At 40.5% G+C, this 13991-nt stretch overlaps 1 protein-coding gene across 1 annotated transcript in view; it reads right to left on the bottom strand.

Moving 5' to 3' along the window:
- Window positions 1–13991, bottom strand: part of CRYBG1 (crystallin beta-gamma domain containing 1) — a 180277-nt gene that overhangs the window by 146167 nt on the left and 20119 nt on the right. The window contains exon 2 of the mRNA XM_075268126.1: window positions 2130–2189. Coding sequence (XP_075124227.1) covers window positions 2130–2189 — 60 coding nt within the window. The remainder of the gene's footprint in view (window positions 1–2129; window positions 2190–13991) is intronic.

The following is a 13991-nucleotide window of genomic DNA, read 5'->3' on the forward strand; positions in this document are numbered from 1 at the left end:
GGATGGTGAGATATGGAGCCATAAAGTCAAAACTTCACAACATTGTTACCCTTTTGCTCATCACTGTACAAAAGGGTAAAAATGGAAGTTCATGAACTACAATTATATTCTTTAGACCCCAGAGTATTATCAGTAGATTTCCAGGAGAGTTTATCAGATATTAAAAAAAACTGTTATACACTTCTCCTGGACTCCAGCACTACTGCCTATACTCTCCCGGCCTCCAAAGATGATGTCAGGTCATCAAATGGGTCACATAACTTAACTCATAGTACAATTGCGCCTCAGCGGTCCCTGACGTCATCTTCAGAGGCCGGAGGAGCACAGGTAGCACCATCAGAGCCCAGGGGAGGTAAGAAACACTGTTTTTATGTTTGATCACCTACCTGGGACCTCTGCTTATTATACTCTGAGTATAATAGTAGTTCACACTGCATGTATGCCCAAGAATAGTTGGATATACTCCCAGGGGTATGCGTAGCATGCCTTAAGATCAACTAGTATATACAGGGATGAACCTAGCCTCTACTGTCTGAAGTGAAATATAAGAAGGTCCTCCCCCACCAAAAAATAAATAAATAAATAAACCTATCCGGCTATCTTTGGTTGCATGATGGGTTCTCTCTAAATTAGGATACACTCCTCTATTGACAGATCAAAAGAAATCCCCTTATTTGGCTCCCACATGATATGCTGCCCCCTTTTTTGGTCCACCATACAGTACATGATCTACTTTTTTTGCCTACAACACGATACATGACCAACTTTTTCTGGCTCCCTACACTGTATATAGTTCCCCTTTTCTGGCCCTCCACATGGTATATGAACCCCGTTTATTGCCCCTACACACAGTATATGACCCCCTTTGTTTAAAGGTCACACGCAATGTAAGACTTTTTTATTTTAACACAGTGCCCTCCAGCACTAAGTTTAGGACCCCTTTCCCCCCCCCCCCCCAACCCCACAAAGAGTAGCATCCTGGTATTCTTCAGCATCCTGATATAACTGTAGCATTGTCCTAGAGGAAGCAGCAGAGGGTGGCAGTAAAAAGTATCGGTAGCTACTTGTTGCAATAGCAAAATATTACATAGTGGCCAATTTTTAAAAAATGCTGCCCCCTAATTTATTCCATGATGCTCCTCACAATGTTGTAGGACATGAAAGGGCCTCTTTAAGTGATTTAGAAGAGATTTTGATGAAAGCATAATCCCTTTAATAGCTAGGTTCTGCTCATATCTGTGTCAAAGGCTACAAAGCATCTGTCAGGAGGGTCAGTGTATAGGCTCATGTTGGAGAGCATTGTTTCTTATGAACAAGAGCTACAATAATAGTGTTAATATAGATTTAAAGGGGCTCTATCATTGTGAAAAGTCATTTTTAACTAAGCACATCCTTGCATAGCCTTTAGAAAGGTTATTCCACACCTACCTTTTGTATGTAAATCGCTTCAGTGGTTTTTGAATGAGCCCGTATTTATTCATATGCTAATTGGCCTCTCGGTGCACCCCAGAAGTCTCATCGTGCACCCTCTGCCTATTCTTTCCTATGTATGTGTACAGCACAGGCTGCTGCTGATGACTTCCTGCTTCCTGTTTGCATAAACATATAGGAGAGAATAGTAGAGAGGAGGCTGCTGGGAACTTCCTGAGCTGGCTGGCAGCTAAATAGCATATGAATAAAAACGGGCTCATTCAAAAGCCACTGAGGCAATTTACATACAAAAGGTAGGTGTGTATATGGTTAGTTAAAAATGACTTTTCCCAATGATAGAGTCCCTTTAAAGGGGGTCTAAAATACCCTTTTTGCATATCGACAAAAATGGTGGTATTTCAGCAATGGAAGCATAGATTCACAAGATGACCCTAAGGAAGCGCTACACATAAAATAATTTACATAAAGTGAATTATGTCTTTTAGCAGTTCTTTCTTTTGAAACTGTTAGTAAATTACTACTTAAATAATATTTCTTGTACAAATAACCTAACCAACCCCGACCCCTGTGAGACGAGACATGGACCAACAGGAAAAAATAGAGAGAGAGAAAAATGTCACCAAGAGATAGACAACCCACTTCCATATAACTGCATGCTAGCCCGACTTCTCTCCAACGTTAAAATTTCATCAACTAACCTCCTCCAAGCTCCCATATCTGGCGTCTCACCAGAAATCCAGAAGTTTGAAATCTCTTTCCTAGCAAAAAAAGATGAGTTTAGTCACTGTGTTACTTTTATTCAAATCAATTTCCGCCTGTCCATCATGTACATGACTCCAAAGCCAAGGACATTGTAAATCTAATGTATTATTTCTTAACTTCATTACTTAATTTATCACTTAAAAAAATCCATGTAAGGCTCCACAAACTCTTTCTGACATATATAAAGATGTGCTTTATATATATTAGTTATCTAATTATATTTGTTTTCAAGGCCGCACATGGCGGAAACACCTCAGCAAAAACTGTGGCATTTTACAGTCCCTGCAAAGTGGATGGGATTCTAGTGAAAAGTATGTTCAGCAGAAATGCAGTGGGAATCCAACTACTAGGACAATCACCGAAACGTTAAATGGTGTTGTTTAAGGCTAAGTTCACGCAGAGTTTTTTGGTCAGGATTTTGAAGCCATTTCTTCCAGCTCCCGGAAAAAAAAGCGAGATGCTCATTCTTCAGGCCGTTTCGCCTCGTGATTTGCCCTAAAGACACTCCCTCCTTCCAACTAGGCCCATTCATTGGGCCTAATCCAGAGTGGATTTCGCGGCTGGATGCCAGTGCAGTGCACCAGCTTTCAGTCGCAGCTACCCGGTTTTTGGTCCAGAACCTGAGGCGGCCTCCATTCCGGACCAAAACCCCCTGTATGAACTTACCCTTACCCTTCTTGTAAATGTAGCAGTAAATGTATTATCCCAGCTCTATTCACTTTAATAGAGGTGCTGGAGAAAAAATGTGCTGTACTTTGGCAATCCCATTGACGTGAATTGAGCAGGGGCATGCATTCTGCATCCACCGTGGGGGTAATATTTCCCTGTTCTCAAGATCGGTGGCGATTTCAGTAGTTAGACACCCACCATTCAATAATTTATTCCCCTATCAACACATTTTCAGGATATAACCCTTTAAGGCACCATTGTGTATGTGTTATGAACGCTTAAACATTTGTTGGTTCTGTAATAGCTTTTCCATACAAAGATCAAAATAACTTTAGCACAAGTTGCCACAATGAGTAAAGTCTGCTTTCACACCATCAAGCATAGAAAACCTGACATTTTGATCTGTTTGTACCAATTTTTTTTTTTTTTCAACTGTGATTTTTATTGAAATTTTCAAAAAAACAGTAAACAAACAAACCAGGGTAAAGATCACTGCCAGAGCCGGAAATGGAGGGTAAAACACATATTAGAGCAACAAAAACAAAGTTGCAATACAAAGCTGCAATAAGGAAAAATTGACAAGAGACAAAGACAGGGAGACACCGTTTGTATCAATTTATATGCATGTTTGTAAAGATAAGAAAGAAAAGATGCTTTTTTTGCTGAATGGAAAAGCTCAGATTCATCAGAATTTCGCTTTTGCAAAAAAATGCATACAGATGAAGAAATCATGAAACCAAAAAAATGGTGTGAATTCATGAAACCATGAACTAGGTCAGTGTATGTAGATGTTAACAGAAGGATTGTAGTAAAATATCATATATTTAGACAATATTCCTTCTTACAAGTTAGGCCTAGTTCACATCTGCCTTCGGTATTCCATTCGGGGAGTCTGCTTGGGGACCTCTGAACGGACTAATGAGCGCATTGACAAGCGATGAGCAATGAAAGCACATGGACCCCATAGACTATAATGGAGTCCATGTGTTTTCCACGCGGTGTCCACACGAGTCATGCGGAGAGGAAAGTAGTTCATGAAGTATTTTTCTCTTCACATGTTCTGTGTGGACACTGTGCAGAAAACACGTAGACCCCATTACAGTCTATGGGGTCCGTGTGCTTTCATAAGTTCACCGCTTGTCCATGCATTCAGTATTCCATTCGGAGGGTCTCCAAGCGGACTCCACAAACAGAATACCGAATGCAGATGTGAACCAGACCTTAGCTGAGAGCTTCTGACAAAAAAAGATACATAGTAGTGTCCTTTGTAACAGTGATATGGATACATGCACAAGTGAAATAACGGACATAAAGACTAAAGCCGCACATAGCGAGGCACAGCCGAAAACTGCTGAAGAAAAGACCGTAGCAGAAACAAATCTTTTGTGCAGCGTTTTTCAAATAAAAGTGACTTTCTTCTTTTATTATACTTATAGGGAAAATGCCAGAATTTCCATAGGTTTAATGGACATGTCATAGCAGAGAAAAAAAATGTCTGAATTGGCATTTTTTCGCCACTTTCACTGACCGGCCTCCGTTTGGTATCACAGTGATCATACCGACCCAGAGAATAAAGCTAACATTGCATTTTTACTGTACAGTGGAAGCCATAAAAACAAAACCCATGGCATTGCTGCATAACATAGCATAGAATAATAAATGGTACTATTTTGAAATACAACTTGGCACTCAAAAATCAATACATACCGTATATACTCGAGTATAAGCCGACCCAAATATAAGCTGAGGCCCCTAATTTTACCACAAAAAACTGGGAAAACTTATTGAATCGAGTATAAGCTAAGAGGGGGGAAATGTAGCAGCTGCTGGAAAATTTCAAAAATTAAAATAGTCGGAGTTTTTGGGTGCAGTAGGTGCTGGGGAAGGGGAGGGGGTGTTTTGGTTGTCTGTCTGCCCCTTCCCCGAGCTTGAGGACTGGGTTTCCCCCCCCCCCACTTGGAATTCAGCCTCGCTGAATATAGGGTATCTGCAGTGCTCCTATTAATCCCTTCCTGACGGAACAAGAGCACTGCAGATCCCCTATATTCAGTAGACCGGGCACTGTCAGACACAGGGATACCTAATGTTTATGTGTTTCAAATAATTTCTACTTTTGTATGTATTCTAGGGAAAGGAGGGATTAAGAACTTTTATTTTTTTATTTTTTTAAAGCTTCTTTTTTTCCCCACTATCTTATGGGATATTCTATACATTGATATTGCGGCTGGTCATAGACCCCACCTCCCCTCCTAAAAAAAAAAAAATAATAATATTTTTTTTTTTGCTGACTAGAGTATTAGCCGAGGGGGGTTTTCAGCACAAAAACTGTGCTGAAAAATTCGGCTTATACTCGAGTTTATACGGTAAATGTAAAAATGAGAAAGTTATGGCTTTTAGAATGCAGGGAGTAAAAAATGAAAATACAAAAATTAAAAATGTCTGCGTCTGCACCTAAGGGTGAATTTGATAGCTAAATTAATAATAATTAATATAACTAAATAACTTCACTTTGGGAGCCAGAAATTGCAATCTATCATCTCGATGAATATGGATGGTTACCTTAACATGATTTGGCCAAACTTAAAAAGTTTGTGTCAAAAAGAGGAGCTGGCTGTGATAGTTTTCTACCAAATAACCAGTAGGGTCCATTCACACGGAGGAAAATGGTGAGGAATTTGGTGTGGAATTTCAGCGCTGAAAAAAAAGCCTCCCATTGACTTCAATATGAAGTGTTTTTTTACAGCACTGAAGTTCCACACCAAATTCCTCACCATTTTCCTCCGTGTGAATAGACCCTTAGGTGGGCAGCATTCTCATATCTATTACCAGTGTACAAGGTCTAAATACTGAGATATATGTTTTCAAAGAAAAATAAGAGCTATGACAGGAAGCTGCACATGTTATGTGCTTTAGAGTGAGTCACATTTGTTCCTTTGGATTATCACTGTTAGCATTTTACAGTGTTGTTTTCATTAGGTTCCTTATTACTAAGCATTGTTTGGGTATCAGATCTACGCTAGATATGTTAACCCCTTACCACCACAGCCAGTTTTTGATTTTGCACTTTTGTTTTTTTAACAACTCACTTTCCCAAAGCCATAACTTTTATTTTAATGTATCCAAATGTATGAGGGCTAATTGTAATTCATAATAGAACCACTTAATATTCTGTATGATGTCCTGGGAAGCTGGAAAAAAATCAGAATGAGGTGGAATTGACAACTGAGTCATGCATGATGTTAAGGAAGCTGCCCTCTAGAGGGCGGCGTACAGAGTGCACTGTTCTCCTAATTACATCCTGGAGAATAGATTTGCATATTTTTTTTACCCAGAATCCCTAGCGGAGCAGGAATGACTTGTAAGTCTCCGTACTGCCTATACAGGCACACACTCTCCCTGATGTGTACGATTATCCCCCGACTTATACTCTGAAATATCTGCTGACAGACAGACACAGAGATTAAAGGGGTTATCCAATATTCATTCTTCTTCCTCATTGCACCAAGTTTGGGGACTGGAAGTCTTCCAGTTTGGCTCCCCTCATAACGCTCTCATTCAGGATCACGTGACCAGTCATGTAGTTCAGAGTCAGAGCAGCATGAAGGTAGGCAGACTAGAAGATCTCCGGCCACCCAACCAGTACTATAGAAAATGCTCAAAATCAACACAATAGGGGCAGAATGTATATTGGCAAGTATGACTATCTACTGCAGAGAACACACTGCAAATACTTTTAATTCCTCAGATAGCCGCTTTCATATAGCTAAATAGGAAGCTTTCAATCTCATTCAAAGTGCTTTAACACCAGTACAAGCTAGTACTTGTCTATAACATTGATCCTGTGTGGCAGACATCCCAGGAACTAGTCTCTACCCACCAGCTCCCGGAGAACTGTCTATTATAGATGGAGCATGCAGAGAGGAAACCTGCTGAAAATACTGTATACATTGTATATATTGGCCTAAAATAGTATTATTCTGTTTGTGGAGCAGTAATGGTCTGTATCAATTGTCTGCAACATAGAAAAGCTATTAGTTTAGTGCGGTGTCATTAATTAAGAATTAATAGAACTTAGGTTTATTAGTACAAAAACCATTGAACTTGACAGACTTAGGTTTTTTTTTCATCCACTATCTATGTAACTACTGAGAACCAGGGGAGTTGAGATCATCTGTAACATAAAAAGGAACCTGAGTTCTGATGATGGAATATGTAAAGCACCAAATGTAAAGCACCATGGAATTAATGGTGCTATATAAACAATAATAATAATATTGCTATGGCTATGACTATGGCTCTAAAGGACTACAGATAGAGGCCCATTCGCTTTTATATATAGTGAGATGAATACCCCACCTAACACTGCTAAATTGGACTTTATGACAGCCTGAGAGAGAGACCTGGAGACCTCACCTCAAAGACAAGACTGCTGTGCTTTCATTAAGAAAGATAGCTGTCACTTCATCCTTATGGGATCACCCTTGAAAATTCTACACAGGACCTATATGGTCCCAGCTCTCATATATCCTATGATCTCCCTTATGTGTTTTGAATTATGTCAGACTAGTGGAGACACTCTTCATATTTGATGGACTTACCCTCTTGTCTGCCACTTCTGGCTGCACCTTCACAGGCTGAGCCAGTGCTTTTGGACCAATCTGTGCCTCTAAACGGTGCCTGTCTTTCCACTAGATCTTAAACTTGCAGGTCTCTGATATTCTCCCTATAGATTACTTGAGTATATCCTTATGTCTGTCAGAATTCCTATAGCCTCCAGATGGTGGATGCCAAGTCTCTCAAAATCGAAATTCAGTCTTTTTTACACAATTATTCTGTTTGAAGATCACTGTCATATCAGATACTCGGACACATTTCTATAAAGTGTGGTCTGCTTGAGCAATAAATTCAACGTCTCAGGCTTGTTATACTGTCTACAACTATAAATCCTGGTTATAAAATAAGGTTATTAATTCTATCATTAAAAATGTTTGCAATAGAGAACCCAATAATATAATAAAGATGGCGCTGCTGCTTACGACATGAACCTTAAACGTATGAGGGATGCAGAGTCCTAGTTATAAATCCTCTGTACTTCATAGAACTACAGGAGCGTACTGTGCCTGCTCGCGTAAGCAGCCACAAAAAAATGGCCACCTGCATGTGAAGTCAGCTCTGCCTGCGACCCACTGGCAGAGCCAACTTGCGCATGCATTGAATTTTGACCCACCGCGCGCCGAAGAAGAAGACGAAGAGGCTGTTGCTGACGAAGATGGAGGCAGCGCTGGAGAGAGTTCTCTCACAGCATTGGGGACGCCCCAATGCATACCGGGACCATGCATTGGGGACCACATTTGCATACCGACAAAAACCGGGATTTCGGGTGAATGGCGACGGAGAAGACAACGAAAGGTAGGAGAAGAATAGCCTTTCTTAAGGCTATTCCGATGTGTTAGACATAAAAAATGCGTTTGAATGATAGGATCCCTTTAAACCTATTGTTATCTTGTTCACTGCTGTATTGTATACTTGATGTGCATTTTTCTGCCATTTCAGGCCATAAATCTCACAGTTCACTGCCAAAAACAAAAGAAAATTTAACTTGATCAGCCAGTTTGGTATATCAAATGAATCGTGTATAGTATCTACAGTACAGGTTGTGACAAATCCAGAATTAGAGAAAATGCTATTATGTTTGCGGCAAATGACCCTTGATGTTCTGCATGCATGGTGGTTACTGCTGTGAAAATACAGATTTAATGAGTTTTTGTAAAAACATTGCAGTCTTTCAGTATTCAGATATTTCACACATCATTACTCTATATTATGTTATCTCTTAAAGGGATTCTGAGTTTTCATGAAAAATTGAAATTTATGCAGGTTCTTACTAGACAGTCTGTTCCCCACACAGGTTCAGACCGAAACTGCTGTTATACTCTGTAGTTTCTTCAGACCCCAGAGTAGAACGAGTGGAGGCCCAGGGGAGTTGATCAAACATAATAAACAGTGTTACTCACCTTTACTGGGTTCTGTTGGTCTTCCGGCCTTTTCTTGTTGTAGAGATGTCATGAATGACATCAGAGACCGCTTGCTGAGGCCTGTGATTAGACTTCAGCAGTCACATCAACGCCATCCCACGTGACGTTATGCCAGCGTCATTTTGTGTCTTGAAGCCAACGAGGCCACTGAGGCCTTTGATTGGACCTCAGTGGTGTTGGAGGTTATTCATGACGTCTCTATGACCAGATGAGGCCCAAAGTCCCCGACTGGAGTCCAGGAAAGGTGAGTAACACTCTTTATTATGTTAATCACTTCCCTGGGGCCTTTGTTTATTATACTCAGGGGGTCTAAAAAGACCCCACTTATGTTTAATGGGTAACAAAACTCACAACATTTTGGGTTCTTCTGAGCCTGAAATTTTTAAAATATTCATAAAGAAAACTGCATGGACTACTATGGTACATTATAGTGTGTGGAGGGGCCACTATGGGACATTACACTGTGTGCAGGGGCTAGTGTGAGACAATATATTGTTAAGGGGTCACTTTGTATAATTGTACTCTGTGATGGCCAATGTCGGTCATTATACTGTCTTTATACATTATACAGTACTATGTGTATATTATGGTACATTATTCTTAAAGAGGAGTAGTATCAAGAAAAAAACATATTCGCCTGTCCCCAATGTTTCAGTGTCTGACAACGCAGCCCATTCAGTCACATGCCATGCCTCATTCTTCCTGCACTCCACATGACCACTGGGGCCAAATAGACGGTTGCTGGAGAGGGACCAGTGATGTCACCCACATATGTCACCAGTCTCTCTCCAGCAACTGCTGAGGCTGCTGATTGACCTTAGTAGTCATATGGAGTGCATGAATTCCAAGGACCTTAGCATGTTGCACAATCGAATGGGCTGAGGCAGTGGACACCAGAGCGCCATGGAATATGTTTTTCTTTATTTATGTTACAGCTGCCCTACGCCCCTCCGAAGTATGTCCAGATCCTGAGGGCCTCTAGATTGATGTGTCAGTGGACTCACTTGGTACTACGCCAGATCACTTGGGGATCTGTTGAAAAAAAGAAAAATTCTGCCAAACTTTGTACTGTCCGAATGTGGCTAGACACTTAAACTAATTACCTTATCAATATATGTATACTTTCGGATATTCATATCATCTTACAAGTTGTTATTCCAGATAAGTATGGTTTCAATTATGTCTGTGCAATCCACAATCCAACAAACATGGCCACCGGAGGAAGTGTGCTTCACTGCAAATGTTTTGGGGGCACTGTTATATGTTTGCTGTCAACTTGTCAGGAATAGTCGATAGTTCACAAAAATGAGATTTACAGTGCCTTGCGAAAGTACTTGGCCCTCTTGAACTTTTCAACCTTTTGCCACAATTCAGGCTTCAAACATAAAGGTATCAATTTTACATTTTTTTGGGAGAATCAACAACAAGTGGGACACAATTGTGAAGTGGAAAGAAATTTTTTGGATATTTTAAACTTTTTTAACAAATAAACTGAAAAGTGGGGCGTACAATATTATTCGTCCTCTTTACTTTCAGTGCAGCAAACTCACTCCGTTCAGTTCAGTGAGGATCTCTGAATGATCCAATGTTGTCCTAAATGACTGATGATGATAAATAGAACCCACTTGTGTGTAATTAAGTCTCCGTATATATGCACCTGCTCTGTGATAGTCTCAGGGTTCTGTTTAAAGCGCAGAGACCATCATGAAGACCAGGGAACACACCTGGCAGGTCCGAGATACTGTTGTGGAGAAGTTTAAAGCTGGATTTGAATACAAAAAGAGTTCCCAAGCTTTAAACATCCCAGGGTGCACTGTGCAAGCAATCATATTGAAATGGAAGGAGTATCAGACCACTGCAAATCTACCAAGACCCGGCCGTCCCTCTAAACTTTCATCTCAAACAAGGAGAAGACTGATCAGAAATGCAGCCAAGAGGCCCATGATCACACTGGATGAACTGCAGAGATCTACAGCTGAGATGGGAGAGTCTGTCCATAGGACGACAATCAGTCATACACTGCACAAATCTGGCCTTTATGGAAGAGTGGCAAGAAGAAAGCCATTTCTCAAAGATATCCATAAAAAGTCTCATTTAAGGTTTGCCACAAGCCACCTGGGAGACACCAAACATGTGGAAGAAGAAGCTCTGGTCAGATGAAACCAAAATCGAACTTTTTGGCCACAATGCAAAACGATATGTTTGGCGTAAAAGCAACACAGCTCATCACCCTGAAAACACCATCCCCACTGTCAAACATGGTGGTGGCAGCATCATGGTTTGGGCCTGCTTTTCTTTTCTGGATGGAGCCAAATACGGGACTATTCTGGAAGAAAACCTGTTGGAGTCTGCAAAAGACCTGAGACTGGGATAGAGATTTATCTTCCAACAAGACAACGATCCAAAACATAAAGCCAAACCTACAATGGAATGGTTCACAAATAAACATATCCAGGTGTTAGAATGGCCAAGTCAAAGTCCAGACCTGAATCCAATCGAGAATCTGTGGAAAGAGCTGAAAACTGCTGTTCACAAACGCTCTCCATCCAACCTCACTGAGCTCCAGCTGTTCTGCAAGGAAGAATGGGCAAGAAATTCAGTCTCTCCATGTGCAAAACTTATAGAGACAAACCCCAAGCAACTTGCAACTGTAATCACAGCAAAAGGTAGTGCTACAAAGTATTAACGCAACAGGGCTGAATAATTTTGCACGTTCAATTTTTCAGTTTTTTATTTGTTAAAAAAGTTTAAAATATCCAATAAATTTCTTTCCACTTCACAATTGTGTCTCACTTGTTGTTGATTCTTCCCCCCAAAATTAAAACTTTATATCTTTATGTTTGAAGTCTGAAATGTGGAAAAAGTTTGAAAACTTCAAAGGGGCCGAATACTTTTGCAAGGCACTGTAGTTGGTTTCTGGAATGATGTTCATAGTTTTTTAGACTTACATGAATGTAATATCTTATACTGCATTTTGTAATGTACCTGTCTAGTTCTCTGTTCTATGAAGCTGGTTATCTATGGCATGGCATATATGCAGTTGTACAGGTTTTATTGCTGTAGGACATACAGCACGAGCACTTAACAGAAGATTATGCTAAAGTCACTTATTTCTCTGAATTTAGGACTGGTTCAAGCTTCTCCTCCACAATCTTTACAATGTTGCTTCTGCTTTGATGTCACTAATATAGGTAGGCTGGGCACTTTTATAGTTTGTTTAGCAACTTTGCACACAAAGAGATGCAAATGAAGGCTGAGGCTCATGACTGTTTGGATAAGGTCCCACTGTCTACATAGTAAACTTTCCATTTTTGTTGTTTACGTATATCATTTAAGTCCAAGACAGCTGTATAGCTATACATGAACCAGTAATGATTTGGTAGACTGCCACGCACACACTGTGAATTTAACAAAGCTTTGTAGGTGTTTTCTGACCAATGAAAGAAATTTCAGTAAGTTAATATTCCTATCCTTCCTACATGTTAGCATTGGTTTTCCCACCGCATACATTTATAACATATCTACAGGGTTTGCCAAGAATATTTAATAGGCGAGGTCACCACTGATCAATCATTTCTGACATATCCTATGCATACGATGTAAAGTTATGTGATGAGAAAACCAATTTAGACTAAGGCCCCATGTGGTGGGCCACAGAAAAAAAATGCTGCGGGAAAAGCCACAGCGGGAACACATTGCAGTTCTTCCCTCAGCGCTTTGCGCAGAAAGTTCGCAGATGTTTCCTCTGTGGACTTTCTGCTTCAATTATCTCTATAGGAAAACCGCCAGCGTTTCCATAGATATAGTTGACATGCTGCGGTTTCCAAATCCGTAACGGTTTTGGAAATAGCTGTGAGTCCATGACGTGTATTTTACTGCAAAATGGGCATAGGATTCGCTAGAATCCCATCCACTTTGCTGTGACTTTAAAACACTGCCTTTTTTCCCACGGTCTTTATGCCATGTGGGACTCCAGCCTTAAAAGTCATTCTGGAGCTTTTAGTTATTTGACACACTTATCTCATGTTTTTGGTAAACTTTAAATGGATATTCTAACTTTAGATTAGACAAGATAAGCCACAAACGACTGATAAGTGAGGTGGTGAACACTTTCTATAATTCCCTGTTTTCTAATGCATGTTTTCTTTTTCCACAACTTCTGTCTGTGTATCCCCACAGGGAGACTCACATTCTACGAATATGAGAGGATGTCAGAAGTAAGATTCCCAAATATCAGACATTGTATCCTAAGAAGGAGGTACTCCCTCAGGTTTAGGCCCCATGTTGCAGATTTTGTTGTGGTTTTTTGAGCTAAAGCCAGGAGTGGATTGAGAACAAAGGAGAAGTATAAGTACTACCTATATACTGTATTTCCCATTCCTTTTGCAGCCATTCTTTGCTTTGAGAATCACAGATGATGCAACTAGGATCCCATAGAGTAATAACTAATCACAGAAAATGAATTTTTGAGGGATTCCTTTTCTATGATCATTCTTTGCTTTGGCTCAAAAAAAACCACAGCAAAATCTGCAACAAAAACGTTGCATTGACGCAATATGAGGCCCTAGCCCCGGATCAGCTCCATTATTCACATGTAGTTACGTTTTTCCCAGTCATCTGTAAAGATGCCGCTAGCGGAAAAAAGAATGCTAGCGGTCTACATAGACCACCATTGTGAGGGGGCGGATTATGACGTGGATTCTGCGCCAAAATCCACCACCTCTTGCCCCGTGTGAACAGGGCCTTAAAGTAGAAAATATCAGTTATAAAATTTTAAGTGTATTAGTCAAAACACAGAAAAAGAGCATTTTGGTGACAGATGCTCTTTAAATATGTTTGTTTGTAATGTAAAATAAGGTAACGCTAGGTGCACACCTGCGTTCGGGTCTCCGTTCTGTGGTATCCGTCTTCAGCATGCAAGAAGACGGAAACCACAGACCAGGTCCGGCCGTGAGCGTTTTATGCTCTCCGCTGCGAAACCGTTTTTTTTAAACCGGACACAGAGTACTGCATGTCTGACTCTGTGTCCGGATTTAAAAAAACGGTTTTGCGGCGGAGAGCATAAAACGCTCACCGCCGCTCACGGCCGGACAG

Source organism: Leptodactylus fuscus, chromosome 3 (genome assembly GCF_031893055.1).
Source record: "Leptodactylus fuscus isolate aLepFus1 chromosome 3, aLepFus1.hap2, whole genome shotgun sequence".
Taxonomy (NCBI): Eukaryota; Metazoa; Chordata; class Amphibia; order Anura; family Leptodactylidae; genus Leptodactylus; species Leptodactylus fuscus.